This window comes from Coenobita brevimanus, chromosome 50 (assembly GCF_032717465.1).
Source record: "Coenobita brevimanus isolate Jiangsu-jjx chromosome 50, ASM3271746v2, whole genome shotgun sequence".
Classification (NCBI taxonomy): Eukaryota; Metazoa; Arthropoda; class Malacostraca; order Decapoda; family Coenobitidae; genus Coenobita; species Coenobita brevimanus.
This window is the reverse complement of record NC_137003.1, coordinates 52,235,586-52,260,404: the sequence shown is the minus strand read 5'-3', so window position 1 is coordinate 52,260,404 and position 24,819 is coordinate 52,235,586. Positions and strand designations below refer to the sequence as shown.

General features: G+C 41.9%; 1 protein-coding gene across 1 annotated transcript; it reads left to right on the top strand.

Annotated features, from left to right (window-relative positions):
* Positions 1-1,515: 1,515 nt before the first annotated feature.
* RpL3 (ribosomal protein L3) lies at positions 1,516-24,300 on the top strand. The gene is made up of 8 exons (XM_080272403.1): positions 1,516-1,608; positions 11,502-11,694; positions 15,493-15,661; positions 16,173-16,308; positions 21,454-21,640; positions 21,826-22,028; positions 23,786-23,941; positions 24,109-24,300. Exons 1-8 carry the CDS (start codon positions 1,606-1,608, stop codon positions 24,277-24,279), a joined length of 1,218 nt encoding a protein of 405 aa, XP_080128529.1. The 5' UTR covers positions 1,516-1,605; the 3' UTR covers positions 24,280-24,300.
* Positions 24,301-24,819: the final 519 nt, after the last annotated feature.

Genomic DNA, 24,819 nt, shown 5'->3' with positions numbered 1-24,819 from the left:
TTTGAGTACATCAACTTTATCTTCTTGTTTATATACTTGTCATGACATGGTTCTACTACCTTCCTCCTTTTTATTCCATCCTGTTTGTGTACCACTTTCGTACCTGTAATCCTATTACTTTGTAAAAAAAACTTCTCCTTCTCTTTTTGGTGTGTGTGTGTGTCTGCGTGTGTGAGAGAGAGAGATATACAGGAAATGAGCTATGCTCGTGGGGTCCCGTCTCCGTGTATTTACCTATTTGTAGTATACAGGAATTGAGCAATGCTCGTGTTGTCCTGTCTCCATATCCACATTTATCAAGTCTACCTTTACACACACGAATGTTTTTCTCATGCACCATCTCTTTGTCTAAGTCGTTCCAAATATTTAAGTATTTACCTAATATACCTAATTGTGATATACACGGAATGTACTATGCTCGTGGGTTTCCATCGCTGTTTCTCAATAAGTCAAATTTGGCTTTAAGTGCTGGCATACCTTTTCTTTGGTCGCCTTTATAATTCTTGTTTTAGCATATTAATTTCTCTCGGTACTTGTTCCTTACTAAATGTTATTTTAAGAACATCCGTATTACCATCATGAATGACTGTTGCTTGATATTAGAATCCACTAGAAATTACTCGTTCCATGAACAGTTCGTGGCGCGGCAGCGGCATCACATTGTCCCCTTAGTGCAAAATTATATCAAAATCCAAAACCTATCATGTTGACCGAGCAAATCACGTGATTAAACAATGGGATAATGTTATTTTTATTCCCCGTGAATATTTTTAATTTGCACCAAGGTTCTAAAAAGCCTAGTAGTCATTATATACTTATATGATTATTATTTTTTTTAATTTTTAAATCTTGTATTATTCACATTTCTCAGTACATACGGTATAGATGTTAAATTAGTTTCTCAGTGTGTGGCAAAATACACCATCTCCCTTTATTGTACGCCGTAACTACTGATTGCATTATTTTCCTAGACCCCTCCCCACGGTCAATATTTGGCACTGATCAATGTTACTGATCGTGGATGGGTGAGCGATTGATTGATAAGATTTATTGCTGTGAAAGGTACAGAGTACTGATACAGTACAACAAAATATGGGTTATATTGATTGTTCAGTATATTGACATCAAAGTGAGCTTGATTTTCTATTAACATAGTGACGAAGTCAGTATTATTAATCGTGTGTGGTAGCTTCAAAATGTTTATTTTCCCATCCTAGTCTGTATGCATGCTGTGAGTATTGAACCGTTCGTTCATCGTGTGTGGCGGCTTTTACTCAGGGACTACATGTTAATATCTGCATTGTTCTAGTTACTATGTACTGCCTAAGGAACATTAATCAAAATATTAAGAACAAATTATTTTTGCCAACTTCAAACCATCGGCTTAGAGAAATCTACTAAGGCGTTATACAGTACTTCTCATTTTTGCAGATGCTGAGGAGTGAGTACTCTTTGTATATATATATATATATATATATATATATATATATATATATATATATATATATAACGAAGTTGAGGAAAAGCGGCACCACTGTGCGCGCACCACGTCATATATAAACGCGCGCATGGGAGACTATGGCCTTTCCGTCGGTGTGAGGCAGTATGGTGAGTTGAGTATATTTGGTGTTGCTTTTTTTTTTTTTTTTTTAAATCTTTTTCTCTCGATTTTACGTGTAATTTGATTATTATGAGTTGATGCAAGGTTGTCTAGGAATGAGCATGCAGTTATCATGACTTGTGAAATTGTAATTGCTTATTATGTAGTGTACATATGTTTTCAAATGCCCACGTGCAACCGACCACTGGACTAGGAATAGTAAATTCACAGCTCACGTTCTTTTGGGGTCGATCTCTAACATCTTTAGCCGTTGGGTAATAGTTCTCTTGGAAGCAGAATAGTCACAGGTTTGTGAGATCTACCTGCTAGTGTTTTTATACCGGGGGGTAAGAACCCGTTGTTTTAGCTGTCTTTGTTGCTCCAGTCTTTTAGTTTTATTAACCTACTTCGATCGATTGAGAATTTTGTCGCAAGTGACCTACCATAGGGGTGTGAAATACATCGGTTGAAGTCAGTTATGAAATAAAATCAAATTTGATCGAAATATATTAAAAACCTACCCGAGTCGAATCTAACTGCCCTAACGAACCAATTATTACGAAATAAATCGACCTAATTGGTGGGGGTGGATCGCCAACCCCTGCTATGTCATTAGCAAGCCTAAATTTAACTTTAACAATGAAAGCTGCTCAAACATGAAAATCAGCATACCTCAGGGAGAAGGTGTGGTTTAGGCCTCTTCAGCCTCTGGCACTGCAGATGGGAGCTGCCTTGAATGATAGCATACCCGCAGCTTCGGGGTATATAGTTCTGCAGTTTGAAACAGGATGGAGTGAAGCTCCTGTGAAGTTCTTAGGTGATACTGTGAAGGGAACTGTCTAGGGTACCTCGCCTGAATACCAAGACACCACCCACTCCATCGTCATGCCACAGATGCTTAGTTGGCTGGGCTGGCAGAAATATCCCTGGTGGTTTGGTACCTTCTCTGTGTCCCATGAGTTTAGGGTTCTTTATGCTCCCCTACTGTTTGATTACATAATGCGTTCTGGCTGAAAATTTTGGTAATATTTTACAAGTGGACTCATTTTGGCCAAACTTTACATGTGTACCTCATCAGCTGTGAGTGGGTAGTGGCCCCATGCAATTTAGTGATACGGCGAACACTGGCAACTTTCAGGAGTTTGTGGGGGATCCTACTGAGAGCGGGGCAGTGAAATGGTGGGGGACGGTGATGTGGAGGCGAATTGTTTGTGGCCACCCCATACAAGGGATTAAGGCATCAGGCAATAGATAGATAGAGGCAACTACTGCAATATAATTTTCCTCACATCCTCTGCACCCGGTAATGGCTGAAAGAGGACTGAAAAAAAAATCAAATTTGAATCTGCTGCTTGCTGGCGTGGTCTATGAAGTGCACTATTGGCTGACATCTGTGACTGATTTGAATCTTATTGTATGATAAATGTTTGCCAACATGGCATGCTTCTGACACACACGCAGTGAAGGCATACTAGTTATTCTCGCATGGTCCACAGAGTACACACCTTCCCTTGACATAAAGTTCTCTAGAATTAGGGCAAAATGTTTAAAATCCATATTTCTGAAACTAAACACCTGCCAGGTAAGACCTATATAGAACTTAGCTACACAACACGTTCTATAATATAATGTGCAATTCATTGCCGTTTTACCTGTAAAATAATACCAAAAAATTTTTGGAGGAATGACCATTTCATGGTTCTGTTACTCCCTTGGGGCCCATCAGCAACATGAGCAGTCATCCAGAATCACACTTTCTCTTGCTGAACAAGCAAATTTGGGTCACTGCATCCTGTTAGATTGTCGGTGCATATTTAGTTTCATCTGTTTGCTTCTACTCCTGGGCCACCAGTTTCTTCTTAGGAACTGGTCCAGTCACTTCACTAATACACTGGCATATGGTCCAGTCTCCAGGTTTCTGAACATTTGAGTGCCTCCATGCCTTGTCGAACCATGTGTTTGTGTAAAGCAAGATTTACCATGGCTGTAATGGATTTTTAAATAATTCTTTCAAGGTTACTTGTTTGGTAACTACACTTTCTTTTATTGGTATTGGGAATTGTGTGTGCAGTTATGCCACCAAACATATGTCTTCTGTACCAGCTTATTATTGCAATGTTAATTCTTTACCAGACTCTGTGATTCCACCAATATTATAAAAAACTCGCGCTCTCAAGGTATGTAATTTGATACATAAGCAGGACAGATAGCTTCTATTGTGACTGCAGGAAGTGCTTGGAAAAAAAAATACAGTATACAGTACAGTCATTACTCGTTTTACGATGGGGTTACATCAGGTCATACCTTATCGTATACCAATTTTATTGTAAATCGGAAGATTGAAACCTATTATAAAAGGGAGGTTACGTCAGCCCAACTTCCCAAAGTCATCTAACCAAGACTGAACCATAAATGACAACCCACCTTCATTCCTTCCTGTGTTGATCCAAGTCGTCTCCCCAGAGGCTGGGGGATAGCCTGTGCTTACATGCACTAGTGGTCAGCCTCTGAGTCAGACAGGAACAGGTTAGGGGGACGGGAATCCAGCCCATACCTGCACCAACCTTAGCACTGAGACCTATACCTGCACCAACCATAGCACTGGGGCCTACACTGGCACTGACCTTACCACTGGGCAGACAAATCCACTGTACTGTAGTACGATGTTTGGCTGAGAGGTGACGATAACGGGGGTATACATGAACAAGTTGAAAAGACAGGGCTTTGAAGGGGTGGCGGGACCTGAACCATAACAATGCCTGCACGCCAGGGCTGCCATCTTGCCTGAGACAAGTGACGGTCACCTTGCGTGTGCCTGGCGCTTTCCGTTGGCAAAATTGTTATAGCGGGAAATTTATTGTAAATCAAATTTTGGGGTGGAATTTTTCTGTTATCATTGTAGCGAATTATCGTAAACTGAATCATCGTAAAACAAGTAATGACTGTACTTATTTTGGAGTATATAAGTAAGTGGCCAGGTCGCCTGCAGCAGTGATTGCCGACAGTGTCTCCTACTGGCCGCATTGCATACCAACAATCACTCTGATGTGTCTGTGTATCCTGTGTCATAGCAATAAGGGAACTTAATGATTTAATGAAACCTAACCTCAGTTGCATTTGGCAGCCAGCTATCAGATTTAAAAATGTGGATTAGGAATGTTAAAAATGGCTGGCTACAGGCAGATGTCTGTAGGATATTGACACATTCTAAATCCTTGTTTATAGCTTTCAGAGGTCATCATCATCCGGACCTCCTTTCCCACCCTAGGGCAGTGAGGAGTAGCAACGTCCAGACAGCCCATTGGGCAAACTTGGGCTGTCTGGATGTTGCTGCTTCTCACCCTGTCCTAGGGTGGGAAGGAGGTCCGGATGGTGACGATGATATATACAACACACTACTGTATATATATTTGTTGATGAATGAGGTGTGGCAGAGTGGAATGAGAGACTACAAATGTGTCAGCCCGAGGTGCATGTATGTGTGTGTGTATATATATATATATATATATATATATATATATATATATATATATACAGGTATATATTGTGGTAGGTGGGGGCACCCATCATCCACTCACTCAATGTAGAGGTGCCATGTGATCTCTGCACTGAGTGACAAGCCAAATGGTTTCCTGTACCCAGGAAACCATTTACTACACTGGGTGGTAACCATATAACTGGGGTTTCTGGCAGGGTTAAGTGTCCCCCAGATTCCCCTATCCAAAGAAACTTAATCATGTCCGTCGTTTCAGAGAGCCTCGGAGGGCCCAATACCTGCCCAGGGCCCTAGCCAAATGGGCAGACTTGCATGGCCATGTGGAATGTCAGAGGTGTGAAATGAGGAGAGCAAGAGGGTGGAAGTCGTGAATGTGATCAAGAGTGCGAGATATGCCATGATGGCGTTGTGTGAAATGAAGATGAAAGGGTACGAAGTGGAGGAGTGGAAAGGTGTGAAATGTATAAGATCGACTATGAATGGGCGAGGAAGATGCAAGGAAGGAGTTGCTTTGTTGATGAATGAGGTGTGGCAGAGTGGAATGAGAGACTACAAATGTGTCAGCTCGAGGTGTATGTATGTCAAGGTCAAGTTTGAGAAGGTGGAAGTGGTAGTGATTGTAGCGTATGCACCATGTGAGGACAGGAGTGAGAGAAAGACAGGTTTTGGGATGAACTGGGTGAAGAAGTGGAAGAAATGCCCAGGAGCTATAAAGTGATTTTGATGGGAGATATGAATGGAAGAGTAGGCACTGGTCCTGAGGATGACATAATGGGTTGGTATGGAGTACCAGGGGAAAATTATAATGGGAAGAGACTAAATGATATGTGTCAGGAGGGGAGGTTATGCATTTGTAACTCGTATTTCAAACACAGATGTACATAAATATACATGGTATGGAGGGAACGGGGATCGTGTTGAAAGAAGCCTGATTGATTATGTGTTCGTAGAGAGGTCGATGATGGGAATGGTTGCTGATACAAGGGCTGTGAGAGGACGATGTGGAGGTCTGTCAGATCATATGATTGTGGTATGCAAGATCAAACTGAGAGGAGTGAGGTGGATCAGAAAAGAGAGGAGCAGTCAGGGAGAAAGACTGTAAGTTGAGAAGCTGAGGATCAAAGAAATGGCAGATGATTACAGGACCAAAGTAGAGGACGAGTTAGAAATACTGAATTGGAATTAAATGGATCTGGACAGTGTGTGGAATGCATATAGGGATTGCTTAGTTGGAATGCTAAAGCAGTGTGTGGTGTGGCAAGAGTAACAACAAAGAAGAAAGGTACGGCATGGTGGGATGAGGAGGTAAAGAGAGCAGTGGAGGAAAAGAGGAAGAAGTGGCTAAAGTGGTTACAGGATAGGGATTCAGTTGAAATAAGAAGTGAATATGTTGAAAGCAAGAAGCACGTAAAGAGACTGGTGAAGAGGAAAAAAGGAGGAGGTAAATGAGGATCTAGGAAGAAAAGTGAATGTGAACTACTCTGAAAATAGAGAGTTATTCTGGAAAGAGATGTGGAAATGTAGAAGTGAAAGCGGAAAGAGATGGGATGGTGTGAAGGATGCAGGTGGTGGATTATTATCCCATGATGAAGTAAGGACCAGATGGAGAGAATATTTTGAAAGCCTGATGAATGGGAATAGAGAGAGCAGAGCAGCTGTAAACATGATTGGTTTTGGGGGTGTGCAGAGAAGGAATGCAGTGCCAGGAGACGTGACACTCACACAGGTGAAGAGTGCTGTGAAGCAGCTGAAAAATGGGAAAGCAGCTGGGGATGATGAGGTGTATGCAGAGATGCTCAAGTGTAGTGGAGAGAATGGAATGAAGTGCTTGGTGAAATGTAAGAAGGTGCGGATGAGTGAAACTGTGCCTGCAGAGTGGAAAAAGGCTGTGATTGTACCCCTGTACAAAAATAAAGGTGAGCGAAGTGAGTGCAAGAATTATCATGGCATAAGCTTACTGAGTTTGGCAGGGAAGGTATATGGAGGAATTATTGTAGAGAAAGTAAGAGAGAGATCAGAAGTCCTAGTGAGTGATGAACAAGGTGGCTTTAGGAGTGGCAGAGGATGTGTGGACCAAATATTTGCAGTGAGACAGATAGTAGAGACGGCTTGTGAGAAGGACCATAAGGAGTTAATGGCATTCATGGGTCTGGAAAAAGCATATGACAAAGTGGACAGAGAAGGATTGTGGAAAGTTTTGCTCACGTATGGTGTAGAGGGTAAGCTGCTAGGTGCCGTCAAGAGTTTTTATATTGGTAGTGAAGCATGTGTAAGGGTTAATGGGCATCTACGTGAATGGTTCATGATCAATGTGGGCGTACAACAAGGTTGTGTGATGTCCCCATGGTTGTTCAATATACAGTATATGTAGATGGGGTGATGAGAGAAGTAAAAACACGAGTAATGGAGAGAGGGATGGCATTGGTAATGAATGATGATGGATGGAATACCTCAAATTTGTTGTATGCTGATGATGCAGTACTACTTGCAAGTACCGGACAAGAACTTAGTAGGCCAGTGCAGAGTTTTGCTGATGTCTGTAAGTGTCGTTCCTTGAGAGTAAATGTAGAAAAGAGTAAAGTGATGGTTACTGAGAGAGAAGGTGACTCCCAGTGTAATGTAACAGTGAATGGAGAGAGACTGGAATTGGTGAGAGAGTTCAAATACCTGGGTACAGCGATAGAAAAGAGAGGAAAATGTGCAAAGAAGTGGAAAGTAGAGTGACACAAGGAAGAAAAGTAGCTGTTGCAATGAATGCCTTGATAAGAAACTGAGGCTTGAGTGTTGCAGCTGCGCGAGGCTTACATGAAGGAGTGTTAGTGCCAGCTTTAACATATGGATGTGAGACAATGGTGTGGCATGAAAATGAAAAGTCAAGAGTAAGAGCAGTGGAGATGGGACTGCTGAGGAATGTATGTGGAGTACAGAGGGTGGATAGGATACGAAATAATGTGATTCGTGAAAGATGTGGAGTGAGGAAGTCAGTGGACACCTGAATTGAAGAGAGTGTTCTGAGATGGTATGGTGATGTGGAGAGAATGGATAACAATAGAGTGGTGAAGAAGGTATATCTGAGCGAATTCGAAGGAGGGAGGAGGCAAGGTAGGCCAAGGAGGTGGAGAGAAATGGTGGAGGAATGTGTGAGGAAGAGAGATTTGGAATTCGGTGAGGCTAGGAAACTGACAGGAGATTGAGCTGGATGGATGAATTTTGCGAGAAGTGCATGATCAGGGATTTTTGGCACCCCTTTTTAATGTGGCAGCGTCTGGATTGACTCTGTCAGATACGATTATGTGAAGCTACAGAACGTGGTGAATGTTTTTGGCGTATCCGATAGAGCCAGGATTCCAGGGGCTTGAATGATGAGTGAATGGAAGCGTGGTCTACTGGATTGGGCAATTTTGGGCTGTCTGGACACTGTTACTCCTCGCCCTGCCCTAGGGTGGGAAAGGAGGTCCGGATGATGATATATATATATATATATATATATATATATATATATATATATAATATATATACAGTATATGTTTATAATATATATATATATATATGGTATGATGTACTGTCATGGACAAAGAAACCTGGACTCTCAGGGGCTGAGCTGATGGTTTCTTTTTCCTTTTCGATTTTTCCACTAAATCTTCGTCCATATGAACCATATCCTCCCATCCCCTTCCTTCTCTCACCTCTCCGTCCTAGCCATATGACCCGGGAAGGCTGGTCATTCCCAGGGGACACGTGGACACTCCTCACCTCTCTCTCTCTCTGTCCCTGTTATATATATATATATATGGCAAGAATAGTGAAGATATGGTTCCAAGAGCAAAATGATGAGCTTTTGCCATGGCCCAGCAAGTCATGTGACTTAAACCCCATTGAAAATGTGTGGGGAAATATTGTCAATTCCTGGGAACAGGAAATGGAAAGAATGGCAGAAAACCTGTTCCGGCATTCCCAAAGGGAATGGGAACTTATGCGCAGGAAAACACACAATATTCAATCATGTCGTCTCCATGCCAAAACGCCTGCAAGCGGTCATTGAAAATAATGGAGGTTGGAAAAAATACTAACTGTGGATGACTTACCGGCTTACTCCGGTATGCAGACCCAGACTTAAGAGCAGCTGCCTCACATGGGCCAACCGACTTCCTGCAGTTGTCATATTTAATTATGTTTCAGTGTGTTATTTTTTTTTATAATACTTATATCACAGTTAAGGCATACTTTTCACTGATATTAATCACTCCTGTAGAATCTTGAAAGACAGAGAGAGAAAGAGGCTGCTCTTTCCTTCTCTCCCTCCTCCATCTACCATCTCTCTCTCTCTCTCTCTCTCTCTCAACCCTTGCTTCCATCCTTTCTTCTCCCCCTCCTCCCTCCCCATCTACCAATACTAATTTATAATTTTTCCTTTTCAGGTTACACTACGATAGTCTCTATTCTCCTTTCACACTTTCCTGTAAAACATCCATGCCAGTTTTTCTGTACTGCGTGGTGGTCTTTCTGACTTTTTCCTGCCGGCCTGAGCTGGAGGGTTTGGAGGGCGGGGGAGAGCCTTCTTCTTTGCTATTCTTATCTCATTCTAGTATTTCAGTTACTCTTCTAGGAGCTGGCTAACATGGGCCAACCAGCCTACTGCAGTTATCCTCTCTTCTTATGTTTCTCTCTCTCTCTCTCTCTCTCTCTCTCTAAACCCTTGCTTCCATCCTTTCTTCTCCCCCTCCTCATCTACTATCTCTCTGTCTGTCTTATATACTGGGTATATATATATATATATATGTGTGTGTGTGTGCAACTATCTTAACGAATGGCATGCTCTGAATTGGAAAGTAAAGATGAGAAGAATTGGCGAAAATTGTGGCAGAAGGGAGTAGGCAAATATGAAGGTGGACGTTAATTCGCCCGCAGGGAAATAATGACAGTTCCACATGCTGACATCTTGAGAGGATTTCCTGCAGTTGTTTTCTCTAAACATGTTCCAGTGTTTTAATTTGTAATGCTTATATCACAGTAAAGGCATACTTTGCACTGACATTATTATTAACTCCTACAAAATATTGAGAGAGAGAGAGAGATGGGGAGACAAGTGGTCACTCCTCACTTCTCTCTCTCTCTAGTATGCAGATCCAAAATCAGGAGGAGTTGCCTCGCATGGGCCAATCAGCCTACTGCAGTTGTTTTCTTTAAATATATTCTAAACTTTTATTTCATAATACTTATATCACAATAATAAAGGCATACTTTGCACTGACATTACTATTCACTCCCACAGATTCTTGAGAGAGAGAGAGAGAGAGCAGCTGCGTATATGATGAAGATGAGCTTCTCATATGTGTGTGGGTGTGGGTGTGTTAGCAGAGTAGCCGTAGTTAAGAGGGAGGGATTGGTTGTGATAGGAAAAATGTAGGGAGTTGCTTGTGTCAAGGATACACACACACACACGGATTAGCGAACTGGCGCGTATGGGGGCAGGGAAGGGGGGATGGGGAGTGCAGCCTGGCAGGTGCTATGAAGAGAGGGTAAACGGGATGGGGGGTGGGGGAGTCGTGAACGAAGAGTGACGGACAATCTGGGGGAAAAGAGAAAATATGACATTTGCCTCGCCTAACCTGTCCAGGTTTCTCTGTCCATGACTGTACATTGTTCTTGCTATAAACAGACTGTGACTTTGTACATTGCCTCTGAACAAAGGGGATAGGGTGACTATTTTTATTTCAGAAGTTGAACAAGTTTGGTTGGAAGCAATAATATAGTACATACGTGTTAGTTTTGTTGCAAATTCTGCCATTTTCTAAACAGCAATCTTTGATCTGGAAATAGGGTATGGTAAATTGTAGCCAGAGAAGTCTGCTTTCCTGGTCACACTGATGTAAAGTACCAGCTGGCTTCTGCTGGCATGATAACTTTAAACAACTTTGGGAGCTGGTATGTAAGTTCAGTTGTCCTGTGTCGTGCATCAAAGATAAACCCAGTCCCCTGGGGTAACACCTTGGTGTGGGCAGGACTGTGTACATTCCATGACTTATCTGGCTCCTAGTGGCTGTGACTAGGGGTAAAACCATACACGGTACAGAACATGTATGGGATTGAAGAATGTGAAACGCAGTAACAGTGTGCATGTAAAATACTGTATAGTTCTGTGACAGCTTGATTGGAACTGATTTGTTAGTCTGTATATACAGATGTCTTTATCCTGTAAGGGCACACACAAATTACGTCCATGTCATGTGTTAGTGTGGGTTTAAAAAAAAAAAAAAAAAAAAAAAGAACTTGAAGGTTCAGTATTTAACAACCAAGGTTTCTCTTCCTGACCATATGATTAATGTGAATCGGGTTTCTAGCAGAGTCTGTAGTAAAAGTTAAAAAGGGCCACTATAGTGTTTAATTTAATACTTTCTTTTACAGTCTCATAGAAAATTTAGTGCACCCCGCCATGGGTCTATGGGGTTCTACCCCAAGAAGCGCTCGAGGAGGATCCGCCCAAAGGTGAAGGCGTTCCCCAAGGATGACCCATCAAAACCTGTGCATCTGACTGCTTTCCTGGGGTACAAGGCTGGCATGACTCACATTGTGCGTGTTGCTGACAAGCCAGGGTCAAGTAAGTTATTAACATTGCAATTGCGTCATGCCTGTTAGAAAATGAGCCAAGTTTCTGCCTGTATTCTAGTGATGTGGAAGATCAACAGTATCCACATTTTATTCGATGATGCGTAATTGTTTTGGTGACCAAATTATTCCAAATTACAGTACTTTGTCAATCTACAATTTTTTCAAGCACAAGTCATGTGGCTGTATTTTAGGATCCATTTTTTGATAATTCATGTCAGTACTAAGTGTGCCCGTATTCTGTTAACTGGTTCTCCACAGCTTGAAGTTATAGTGATGTGTGAATTGTACATTTTCGGAAACAGTATTCTTGTATGCTGTAAATCTAAGGGCTGGGCCTTTGGCCAATATATATGTGTATGGATGGATGCAATTATGTAAAAGGAAATTCACTTACATGTTAAAGTAGTGGTAGATAAGCTGCTACAGGTAATCTTATGAAAAGATTCCCCCACCCGTAGAATTCTTGTTGACAGAATACAGTAGGGTTGTTGAGCATGTGTGTTGTATGAAATATCAATGATTTAACAAAGTTTCGTGTCTTGACATTAGAATTGCCAGTTTTTCTGATCACACTGATGTAAAGTGCCAACTGGCTTCTGCCGGCATGGTTACTTTAAACGACTTTGGGAGCTGGTGTATAAATGCAGTTGTCCCGTGTCGTGCATCATAGATAAACCCAGTCCCCTAGGGTAACACCTGGGTGTGGACAGGACTGTGTATATTCCATGACTTCTCCAGCTCCTAGTGGGCCATGACAAGGGGTAAAACCATACACAGTACAGGTTTGGTTAAAATTTACCGAAGACCCTCGTTTTGCCTGATAAGTATCATAAGAAATAGCTGCGCAAATTGAGCCACACAAATTCCATAAGAATCATGTATGTGGACTCCTGGATTCTGATTAATTTCCCAGTCCTCTTTTGAATAGTGTACCTCCACCAAGCAAGCATAAAAAAAAACACAGTTAGGCATGAGAAATGGTGAACAAGATTTTTATACAGTAGACCCATTATGATATTGGTGTTAACCATCCATCCATCATCCAATCCTATGTTGCCCTATGAGTAGCATAGGAGCCTGGGTCTAGGCAAGTTGGTTCTGACATTTAAGATGATATTGGTTTTAATATTCATTTTAATAGGTCTCTGTAATACTGATTCTTAGCGTTTTTACTCCTGTGTGGCCTGAAATTTGTCCTCCCCCCATCATCGGTGTTGAATTGTAACAAGACTAGAGTAATACTGTAATAGTTAAGTGCAGCAGCAAGGATGTGAAATAAGCTGCAAATTGGTGAAATTTTGGACCAGGGTGGTGTAAAATGGGTATAGTTTTCATTTTTAGTACTAGAATATTTTCAAAAGGATTGAAATCCCACATAGGGAGGAACATCGGATACAGCGGATTATAGAATGATTGGATTAGGCATCCCTGAATTACTGTAGTATGTTAGTGTCTTTATAGTAATGATAACTCCCCAGGAAGTGGACTTCTGACTCTCCTAAGACTTTGAGGGCTAAAGTTACTTATCATAGCTCTCCCTAGATTCTTTAGAGACCATTATTGTGTTTATAGGGAAGGACTGAATTTGTGTTGGCTACTTTTCCATGAAAAGGTTGATGTAGAGGTCAATATTCCTTTGTAAAATGTTTCATGCGAACAGAGAGTGCACAGAACGAGGGGCTGCTGTAGTTATGTAGTAGATGTACTGGTAAAATATTGCTGCATCTAATTTTGACCCTTGGTGAGTTCAGGCCAGTGAATGCATCTCACAATATACAGTACTAGGTGAAGTTTGCTGTTCGGCCTGTAAATTTTTCCTGTTTTAGGGCCTTGGTTGCCTGTATGAGGTGTCGTGGACAAAGGGCCGAACTCATAAGGAATGAAGCTAGCATAAACAGACATCTATCTATCTATCTATTGCCAGATGCCTCAATCCCATTCGGGGTGGCCACAAACAAATCGCCTCCACATCGCCCTGTCCCCCACCATTTCACTGCCCTGCTCCCAACTCACACCCCCCTCTCTCATATACCTCTCCACCCCATCCCTCCATCTCATCCTCAGCCTCCCCCTCCCTCTCCTCCCCTCCACTCCACTTCACTCACATACACTCTCTTCGTCACTACATGGCCAAACCACCTCAGTGTATTCCTCCTAATGTTTCCTATCACATCCACATTCACACCACAACGCTTATTTACTGTATCTTCTCATTTGTCAGCCTGTCTTTCCATGTGACTCCACAGGCTCCTCTTAAATAACTCATTTCCACTGCTCTCTCTTGACTTGTGTCCTTCCAACAACGTCCAAGCTTCACTTCCATACGTTAGAGTTGGTATCACAATACTGTCATGCAACTTTTTCACTTCATGATTACGTCCCTGTTTCTTATCACTGCTTTCAAGGAACCAACAACCTTTCTTACCTGCTGTACCCTTTCAAGCACTTCACCCTCCAAACCTCCATCCTTACTCATCACACTACCCAAGTACAGTACTTAAATGTACTCTCATTTTCCAATTCCTCACTACCGGGTATCCAACCCCGCTGTACATTCACTGACTTCACCCCTCTCAAAGACAATCACTTTACTCTTCCCTACATTCACTTTTAGATTCCGTTTCTTACACACACTCCCAAACTCATCCACCAAGCCTTGCAGCTCCCCTTCGTCTTCACTCAACAACACAGTATCATCTGAAAACAACAGTACAGAGAGTTTCCAAACACTACCCTCTCTCATCAGGGCCACTTCAGCATCCACTGCCCTACCTTGTACCTCTTTTATTACCCATCCATGTACAGATTGAACAACCATGGAGACATGACACATCCCCGTTTCAACCCAACCTTCAAAAAGAGAAAAATTCACTTGCTTCACCATCCACATGTACTGCAGCCTTAGCACCATCATACATACTCTTCACAGCATTCAGCAACTTCCCATCTACTCCATATATTCTTAATACTTTCCACAATCCTTGTTTATCCACCCTGTCATATGCTTTCTCCAAATCCATGAAAGCCGCATACAACTTCTTTCCCTTCTCTAGAAACTTTTCCACTGAAGATCTAAGAATGAATATCTGATCTACACAACCTCTTCCCTTCCTAAAGCCTCCCTGTTCTTCTTCAACTAATTCCTCTGTTATTTCCCCAACTCTGTCAATAAGTATCCTACCATACACTTTTCCCATTATACTAAGAAGACAAATGCCCCTGTGATTACCACACACTTCTTTTTCCCCTTTTCCTTTGTACAAGGGAATAATTATACCTGACTTCCAATCCTCTGGGACTCTACCTTCCTCCCAGGCCAATCTGGACATTTTCCACATCCATTCTACTATTATCTCTCCCGCATTCTTCAACATTTCGCCCACACTTCATCAGTTCCTGGGGCTTTCCCCAATTTAACTTTCTTCATTGCTTCCACAACTTCTATCCTGATTTCTTCCTGTCTTCTCACCTCCCTCCTCCCAGCCATTCCCAGCCACTTATACTCGCATCATTTCCATCCTCTATGTTCAACAGTTCCTTAAAGTCTTATATCCATCTGCTCACTTTTTCTCCCTTCTCCGCTAGTAATCTACCATTTTTATCTTTCACTCCCCTGTTAACTTCACTTCCACCCTGTCTTACTTTCTTCACCTCTTTCCAGAACATTTTCTTAGTCCCTCCACTTTACACTCAAATTCCTTCCAAATTCCTCATCCACTCTTCTTTCTCTTACTAATCTTTTTACCTCTCTCTTTCTACATATAACTGTGGTAATTTTACTTTTCAGAGATTAATAGGAAGGAGGTATTGGAGGGTGTAACAATTCTTGAGACCCCTCCCATGATCTGTGTTGGTGTTGTGGGCTATCTTAGTACCCCACGGGGTATGCGTGCCTTCAAGACTGTATGGGCAGAACATCTGTCTGAGGAATGTAAGAGGCGCTTCTACAGGAACTGGTAGGTCAACAGTTAAACAGTATAGTTTTCTGTGAGAATAAATATTTAGCATTAAATACTGTATCATTCAGAAGATAATTGGGTACAGATGTTGAAAAAGTTTCCTATCTTGGGTACAGATGTTGAAAAAGTTTATTCCTATCATGGATATATAGATTTCTCATCAAGATAAGTGGAATTGTGTATGCTTATATAAAACTGTCTCTAATTTTTTTTTAAAGAACCATCATTTAGAGTATGAACTGTACAATAAATTTTCGCTCAACGGTTTTGTACTCCTCTGGCAGCCTTGGTTGGCCATGAGTCCTTAACTGTGCTGTTGGAGCTCATGACAAAGATCTTTATTGGCTGCTGGATATTTTTTGTTCTTCAGTCTTCTGATTCTTTGTCCTGAGTAGCCACCCATGGAGTTACTTGGCACGTGCTTGTGGCATGGCTCTGTGTGTGTGGTGGGTCTCTTCCTCCAAGCTTCTTGCTTGTGACAGAGGCCCTCACACTTTCCTTTCCTCAGGCACAAGTCAAAGAAGAAGGCCTTCACTAATGCCTGTCAGAAGTGGCAAGATCAGGTGGGCAAGAAAGTCATTGAGAGGGATCTGGCCAAGATCAAGAAGTACTGTAGTGCCATTCGGATCATTGCCCACACTCAGGTAGGTTGTGTTAATATGAGTACCTGTACTTTACCTGGTTATATTTTGAAAATGTATGGTACTTTTTTCAATGGCTGTGTAGAATTGTATCCTACTTGGATTGCCCATGTTTAGTAAGTGTTGTGGGCAGATGCCTGCAGTTGATGGGTCTGCTTGATCTGAGAGACGGGTTGGGGTAGCACAAAAACCAAACAACTTTAAAAGGTCACAAATAGGTTGAATACAATCACATGGATGTACCAATGAGTCAGACACATGACAGGATTGAGGGGGTTAAATATTCCCTGCTGTGGGACTAGTCTTCCCCATCATCCTTTGGTGGGTTATCTACAGTCCAAACTTCCTGTGGGGGGTTACTTACCCATCCTGATTACCATAGTTACTTTCCCCGAAGGTGTTGTTACACAGGGTACCAGGTACTCATTTTTCCCATTTACCTTCTTGAAAATCACTGAGGGAGTTGGTAGGGGGGAGTGCAGGAGACACTAATTTTTAAGTGCACAGTGTAAGGTCATCGAGTACTGGGCAAAAACGAATCGTTGGTGAAATAGACTGGTTGGCAATTGTGTATATATATATATATATATATATTATATGGCCATTCTTCCATTCGCTCACCCTTCAAGCCCCTGAAATCCTGGCTGTCTCTGGTACGCCCGAAATATCCACCACTTTCTGTAGCTTCACATAAACGTATCTGATGGAGTCAATCGGGAGGCTGTCACGTTAAAAGGGGGTGCCAAATCCCTGATCATGCACTTCTCACAATATCCAGCCAGCTTGATCTCATGTCAGTCCCCTAACCTCACCAACTTCCAAACCTCTTCCTCACACACTCATCCACCTTCATTTTGGCCTACCTCACCTCCTCCCTCCTTCAAATTTGCTCAGGTATACCTTTTTCACCACTCTTTTGTTATCCATTCACTTCACACATCCATACCATCTTAGAACACTCTTCGATTCTGGTGTCCACAGACTTCCTCACTCCACATCTTTCACAAATCACACTTTCGTATCCTATCCACTCTGTGTACTCCACATACATTCCTCAGCAGTTCCTTCACTGCCGTCACTCATGACTTCATTTTCATGCCACACCATAGTCTTGCATCCATATTTTGAAGTAGGCACTAACACTCCTTCATTTAAGCCTCGTGCAGCTGCAACACTCAAGTCTCGGTTTCATATCAAGGTCTTCATTGCACCAGCTACTTTCCTTACTTGTCACTCTACTTTCCACTTCTTTTGCACATTTTCCTCTCTTTTTCTAAGACTGTACCCATGTTTTTGAACCCTCACTAATTCCAGTCTCCCTCTATTCACTGTGACATCACACTGAGAGTCTCCTTCTCTCACAATAACCATCATTTTACTCTTTTTTACATTTACTTACAAGGCACGACACACAGACATCAACAAAACTCTGCCCTAATCTACCAGGTTCTTATCTGATATTTGCAAGTAGTACTGCATCATCAGCATACAACAAATTTGAGATATTCCATCCATCACCATTCATTACCGGCACCATCTCCCTCTCCATTACTTGTGTTTTTACTTCTCTCATCACCCCAACCATATATGTATATTGAACAATTACAGGGACATGACACAACCTTGTCGCACACCCACACCGATTGTGAACCATTCTCTTAGATGCCTATTAACCCTCAAATAAATAAAACCGTCCACAATCCTTCTATGTCTACTTTGTCGTATGCTTTTTCCAGATTTATGAATGCCATAAACACCTTATGGTCCTTCTCTACTATCTGTCTCAGTGCAAATATTTGATCCTCACATCCTCTGCCACTCAAGCCACCCTGTTCATCACTCACAAGGACTTCTGATATCTCTTACTTTCTATATAATGATTCTCCCATACACATTCCCTACCACACTCGGTAAGCTTATGCCACAATAATTCTTGCACTCGCATCGCTCACCTTAATTTTTGTACAGGGGTACAATCACAGCCTTTTTCCACTCTGCAGGCACAGTTTTGCTTATCCATGCCTTCTTTCATATATCCAACAAGTACTTCATTCCACTCTCTCCATTACACTTAAGCATCTCTGCATACGCCTCATCAACTCCATCTGCTTTCCCATTATTCAGCCGCTTCACAGCACTCTTCACCTGTGCGGGTGTCATATCTCCTGGCACTGCATTCTATCTCTGCACACCCTGAAAACCAATCATGTTTATAGTCGCTCTGCTCTCTCTATTCCCACTCATTAGGCTTTCAAAATATTCTTTCCATCTGGTCCTTACTTCATCCCCATGGGTTAATAATCTACCACCTACATCCTTCACACCATTACATTTCTTTCCATTTTCACTTCTACATTTCATGTGTATTAAACAAAAAAAAAAAAAGCATACCTGTTTACTGTACTTTTTACAATTTCCCCCACACACCTGCTCAGTCACAACCCTTTCCCTGGGGGTAAGGGCAGAACTTTCGCAGGGGTCGATGATGCAGTCGGCCTTCACATTGGGGACCGGAATCAGACAAGGAGGATGAGGAAGTCATTATTCTTCATTCTACCAGTGCCGTGTACAGACTGAGCTGTACATCTATGAGGTACCTTGGGTTCCTACCTACCCTATGGTTGTCATAGAAAATGACCGCGAGTTAAAGGGTGGCGAGAAGATGCCTGCGGCTATACAAGTCAACTGGCCTTGCTCCACGCCCCAAATCTTGACTGTATAACATGTCAACCGGCATATAGGGGTTAAACCATATGTAGGGATATAAAAATTTTAATCTCCAGATCTGAGTGGCTGTTACTAAAAACATGTTCAGACATCACAGTACACAAGAAATCAGTTGACCAAATACTCCAGAGGTGTAGCTATCTACAGTCAGGCCTTACTAGGAAGAAAAAAGAAAAAAAAAATTAAAATATTTTGGTATTTGAGACATCCCTACATATTACTGCCCAACTGCAGGGCTATATGCTTCTGGAGTCAGGGCCTAGCAGTACTTACACTGATTCAGTTCATGAATCACTTCATTACGACAACTTTATCAAATCTAATCTTTGTGTTAACAGAGCTGTCCTACAGGTACTTGGTTGTTGCAAAGTTTGCCATCACTACTAGTCTCTCTAAAATCTACAAAAATCTTCTCCAAAGCACAAACATGGCATACTTCATTCTAAGAGAACTGTAACACTAATGCCCGTGGTCTTGAAACTGAAGGCAGAGGTTACCATTCCTGCACCCCATTTGAAGTGGAAGCTCACACCTTCAACCTAAGTGGTAATCTTGAAAGCATGAGAGCGCTCCCCATCATGTGGGTAAGCGTGGCAAACGGTAACACTGATTAATTTTAAAATTTAAAATATTATAATAAAAAAGTATATGCCAGTTTCTAAGGTTGACATACAATACAATCTCTCTGTTATCAATTCTTACCTCTTTAATAATATCATTATTAAAGACTGGCATTTGGTCGTTAATACTCTGTATAAGTGTATGCATACAGGCCTTGTAGAACATGTACCGTAGGAAAAACTGTGTCAGACAGCTTCAAAGGGGTTCATGCGGTCAGTAATAACCCTACAAATATGCCTTGGCTGGTCATACTGATTTGGACTACGTTTGTCTCAAATCCATGTTTTTTTGCCATTTACCTACCCAGAACTCCGAAATCTCACCAGTCCCTCAAGACACTTGGGGAGGGGTGGGTGGTTAATTTGAAAACCCATTACGGGTGCTGAAAATGAAGGTCAAATTCGTTCAGATCACACCAAAATATACCAGAAAAACATATTGCAAAGCCAAAACAAAATAGTGCAAACTTGTAGAAGTTTAACAAACGCAAACATGACACTTCGTAATTCAAACTATCTGCTGTGCACGATTCGTCTGCTTAGGTAGTACTCGGCCATTCTTTACTGTAGGAATCATTTCATGAACTATTAAATCTAATTATAAAAGTATCATGCACCATATCTGATAAACAGCTTGCTATAGTGAAAAATGGAAGTGGATACAGTATCTCATCTTTGTTTTCGTCTTCTATATTAACCATTTCCGGAGCAGCAGTAAGTCCTAAAACGATATAATTATTAAACTTTTTTTTTTCTTTACACAATGTTTTTTATCATTAAAATAAAAATCTCATCACACACACCAGAGGGCCTTTCATATTGTATGTAGTTTTCTTTGCACAAGGCTGCTATAATATGATGAAGGGGCATGCAATGGGGTGCTGTGTGGCTCCCCGAGAATTCCAGTACTATGCTGCGGTAATTCTTTCCTGTTCTCTGGGGAACGGTCTCCCTTTAGTGCGTTAACATTACAAAAAGATACAGATAGGACAAGGTGAACACCTGCCCACAGTTTATGACTATGGCCATAAGTTTTACCTACTTAGCATGGTGGTGACAGCTGAATGTAAGTCTTACCAGCACTGAAGTATGATTCTCAGACATTGTTGTGAGTGGTGGTCAGCTGTGGCCTTGGTATGGTTTGTGACGTCTCAGTGAGGGTGCATGTTTTGTGCTAGGTATGATAATCTCACACTCTGATTATTGTTTTCATAAATATAAAATGAGAGAGAAAAAATAATGGCATTCTGATGATTACGATTGACCATTAGGATGATGATGTAACTTGTACAAGACTCAACCAGTCCATTATTACTTCATTACTGGGGGGACATGTTTTGAATTCCAGCAGGGTTCTTTACAGTTTTGCAAGCCTCTTGGCAGGCTTTTCTTAAATTTCTGCTGAAATCAAACTGGATTTTCGTGAAGGAAACAAAATACTGTTCGAGGAATTGATGTGTTTAGCTTTTGGTTTACCTATGCTGTATGAGCTGGCTGGATGAATATAGTGAGAAGTGCATGATCAGGGATTTGGCACTCCTTTTTAATGTGACATCATCTGGATTGAGTATCAGATAAGTTTGTTAAGCTACAGAATGTGGTAAATGTTTTTGGTGTATCAGGTAGAGTCGGGATTCCAGGGGCTTGAATGGTGAGTGAATGGAAGCATGGCCCATTGGATCGGGCAAATTTGGCCTATTTGGATGTTACTACTCCTCACCCTTCCCTAAGGTGGGAAAGGAGGAGGAGGATGTAAGTATGATACAAGTAATGAAGTTTGTGTTGCTTATTTATTTTTCAGATCAAGATTCTGAAGAAGAGGCAAAAGAAGGCCCACATCATGGAGATTCAGCTTAATGGTGGAACCATCGCTGATAAGGTGGACTGGGCAGTGTCTCATTTTGAAAAACCTGTTCCTGTAGCAAATGTGTTTGCTCAGGATGAGATGGTTGATGTCATTGGAGTTACCAAGGGAAAGGGAGTGAAGGGTGAGTAGTCTCTCCTGGCATTTTAGTGTGATCATGTAATTGTAAAGTGGGTATTGTATTATGATGAATAACCTTGCACAGAAAACACTGTTGATAATTGTGTTGCCTTCCTTCTGACAGTTTTATGTTCCTCCAGAATGTTTTGTCATAAATTTTCACTTTATAATGTTCCTTTTCCCTTGTAGGTGTGACCTCCCGTTGGCATACCAAGAAGCTTCCCCGTAAGACCCACAAGGGTTTGCGGAAGGTTGCCTGTATTGGTGCCTGGCATCCCAGTCGTGTGCAGTTCACTGTGGCACGAGCTGGTCAGAAAGGCTACCACCACCGTACGGAAATGAACAAGAAAATATATCGCATTGGTCAAGGAATCCACACCAAGGATGGAAAGGTAAGACAGTTACCCATTACACTTTCTGCTTTTGGGAGATCATTTTGGTAACAAATTACACTACATTTACTATAAAGTCATTTGGGTTAGTGAGTAGTGTATTGTTCATGTAGTAGCAAAATTTCTAACTGGCAACATGTGAATGGTTTGCCTTTGAAGCCAAGAATTTGAAAGCTGTGTAATTCATTTTGTTTAGCATGGTGGTGGTACATCTATGCTTTTGTTTCCATTTCTGGAACCTCTTCCACCCCATCTAGTTGGAAATAATTGTCCATCCATCCATCCATCCATCACCCAATCCTATGTCACCCCACAGAGGAGTGTAGGATCCTGGGGCTAGACAAGTTGGTCCTGACATTTAAGATGAGAGTGACCAGCCTCACTCGTCCCTGAGTGGCATTATGTGAGCAATAAACTCCAACCACCCCTCGGATATAAACCTGCACTGGCTCAATCCAATTGGAGCACCTTAGTTATCCACTAAACCACCAGCCACCATAATTTGGTTATATGGTTACCACCCAGCATAATAAATGGTTTCTTAGTGTACAGGAAACCATTTGGCCTGTCACTCAGTGTAGAGTCACCTGTTACCAGAAGAAAAAGACAAACAGAAGTGGAAAGATGGAAGAAACACAAAGCAGCACTACATTGAGTGAATGGTGAGCATCCCCACGTACCACATTATATCTCTAAGTGCAAGACGCCTTAATCCCATATGGGGTGACCACAAACAAATTGCCTCCACATTGCCCTGCTCCCAGTTCACATCTCCCTCTTTCATATACCTCTCGACTCCATCCCTCCATCTCATCCTTGGCCTTCCCCTCCCTCTCTCCCTCTTCACCTCACTCTCATACACTCTCCTCGTCATTCTCTCTCTCCATCCTCTCTGCATGGCCAAACCACCTCAGTGTTTCTCCTAATGCTTCCTATCACATCCACACCACAATGCTCCTTCACATCCTCATTTGTCAGTCTCTCTCTCCATGTGACTCCCCCGTCTCCTCTCAAATAACTCATTTCCACTGCTCTCACTCTCTTCGTGTCCCTCCAACAAGGTCCAAGCTTCACTTCCATACATCAGAGTTGGTATCACAATACTGTCATGTAGTATCTTTTTTACTTCCATGCTCACTTCCCTGTTTCCTATAACTGCTTTCAAGGCACCAACAACCTTTCTTCCATGTTGTACCCTTTCAAGCACTTCATCAGACTTCCACCCCTACTCATCACACTACCCAAGTACTTAAATGTACTCACATTTTCCATTTCCTCATCCTCCAACCTCACAGTACTTTCACTGATTTCATTTCTCTCAAAGACCATAGCTTTACTCTTCCCTACACCTTTAGATTGTTTCTTACTCCCAAACTCATCCACCAAGCCTTGTAGCTCCCCTTCGTCATCACTTAACACAGTATCATCTGCAAACAACTGTACAGGGAGTTTCCAAACATTGCCCTCTCTCATTAGGGCCACTCCAACATCCACTGCCCTACCTTGTATCTTTTATGACCCCATCCATATACAGATTGAACATCCATGGAGACATGACACATCCTTTTTTCAACCCAACCTTCAGATAGAAAAATTCACTCAGTTCACTATCCACATGCTCTGCAGCCATAGCACCCTCATACATACTCTTCACAGCATTCAACAACTTCCCATCTGTTCCATATATTCTTAATACTTTCCACATTATAGTAATTTATTTATTTTTTCTTAATTCTTTTTATCCCTTACCCCCCAAGGTTGTAAAGAACAATGCCTCCACGGAGTATGATTTCACTGAGAAGACAATCACCCCCATGGGTGGTTTTCCACACTATGGTGAAGTCAACCAAGATTTTGTCATGATCAAAGGTTGCTGTGCTGGTCCCAAAAAGCGTGTTGTGTGTCTGCGAAAGGTATGAGTTTTAGATTCTACAGCCTTTTTGTGATTTTGATGATGAAACCCTTAGAGCCAACTAAATTTATGAGTGACTGTGATCATGAATGATAGGACTGATAGTAAAGCTCATTAGGCAAAGAAAAATGGATGGTAAGTGTTTCTAATTAAGGTTATATTTTTCAGTCCCTGCTGGTTCAGACCAAGCGTGTGGCTCTAGAGAAGATTGACCTGCACTTCATTGACACCAGCAGCAAGATGGGTCATGGTCGCTTCCAGACAAGTGCAGAGAAGAAGGCCTTTATGGGTCCTCTCAAGAAGGACAAGCAGAAGTTGCTCCAGCAAAAGCAAAAATAAAAAGCTATTTTGTTGGAAGAATTCTTTGTTTTATCATCTTTTGTAATAGTATATCATACATCATCATCATCATCATCTGCACCTTTCCCATCCTAGGGCAGGGTGAGACAGCCCAAATTTGCTCAGTCCAGTGGGCCACTCTTCCATTCACTTATCATTCAAGCCCCCAGAATCCTGGCTCTTATCATATACGCCTAAAACATTCACCAATTTCTGTAGTTTCACATAAACGTATCCGACAGACAATCTGGACGTTGTCACGTTAAAGGGGTGCCAAATCCCTGAAAATGCGGTTCTCGATGTTCATCCAGCTATCTCGATCTCTTCTCAGTTCCCTAGCGTCACCGACTTCCAAACCTTTCGTCGTCACGCATTCATCCACCTTCTCCTTGCCTCCTCCAAATTCGTTCAGATATAAATTTTTTTCAGCACTCCATTGTTATCCATCCTCTCCACTTGACCATACCATCTCGGTACACTTCAATTCTGGTGTCCACAGACTTCCTCACTCCACGTCTTTCATAGATCGCATTAGTTTGT

Excerpts from the sequence above, each read along its gene's own strand:
- RpL3 (XM_080272403.1), top strand. Across the intron at positions 11,695-15,492 it reads TGCTGACAAGCCAGGGTCAA|AGATTAATAGGAAGGAGGTA; the intron begins GTAAGTTATTAA and ends TTTACTTTTCAG. Across the intron at positions 21,641-21,825 it reads CAAGGGAAAGGGAGTGAAGG|GTGTGACCTCCCGTTGGCAT; the intron begins GTGAGTAGTCTC and ends TTTCCCTTGTAG.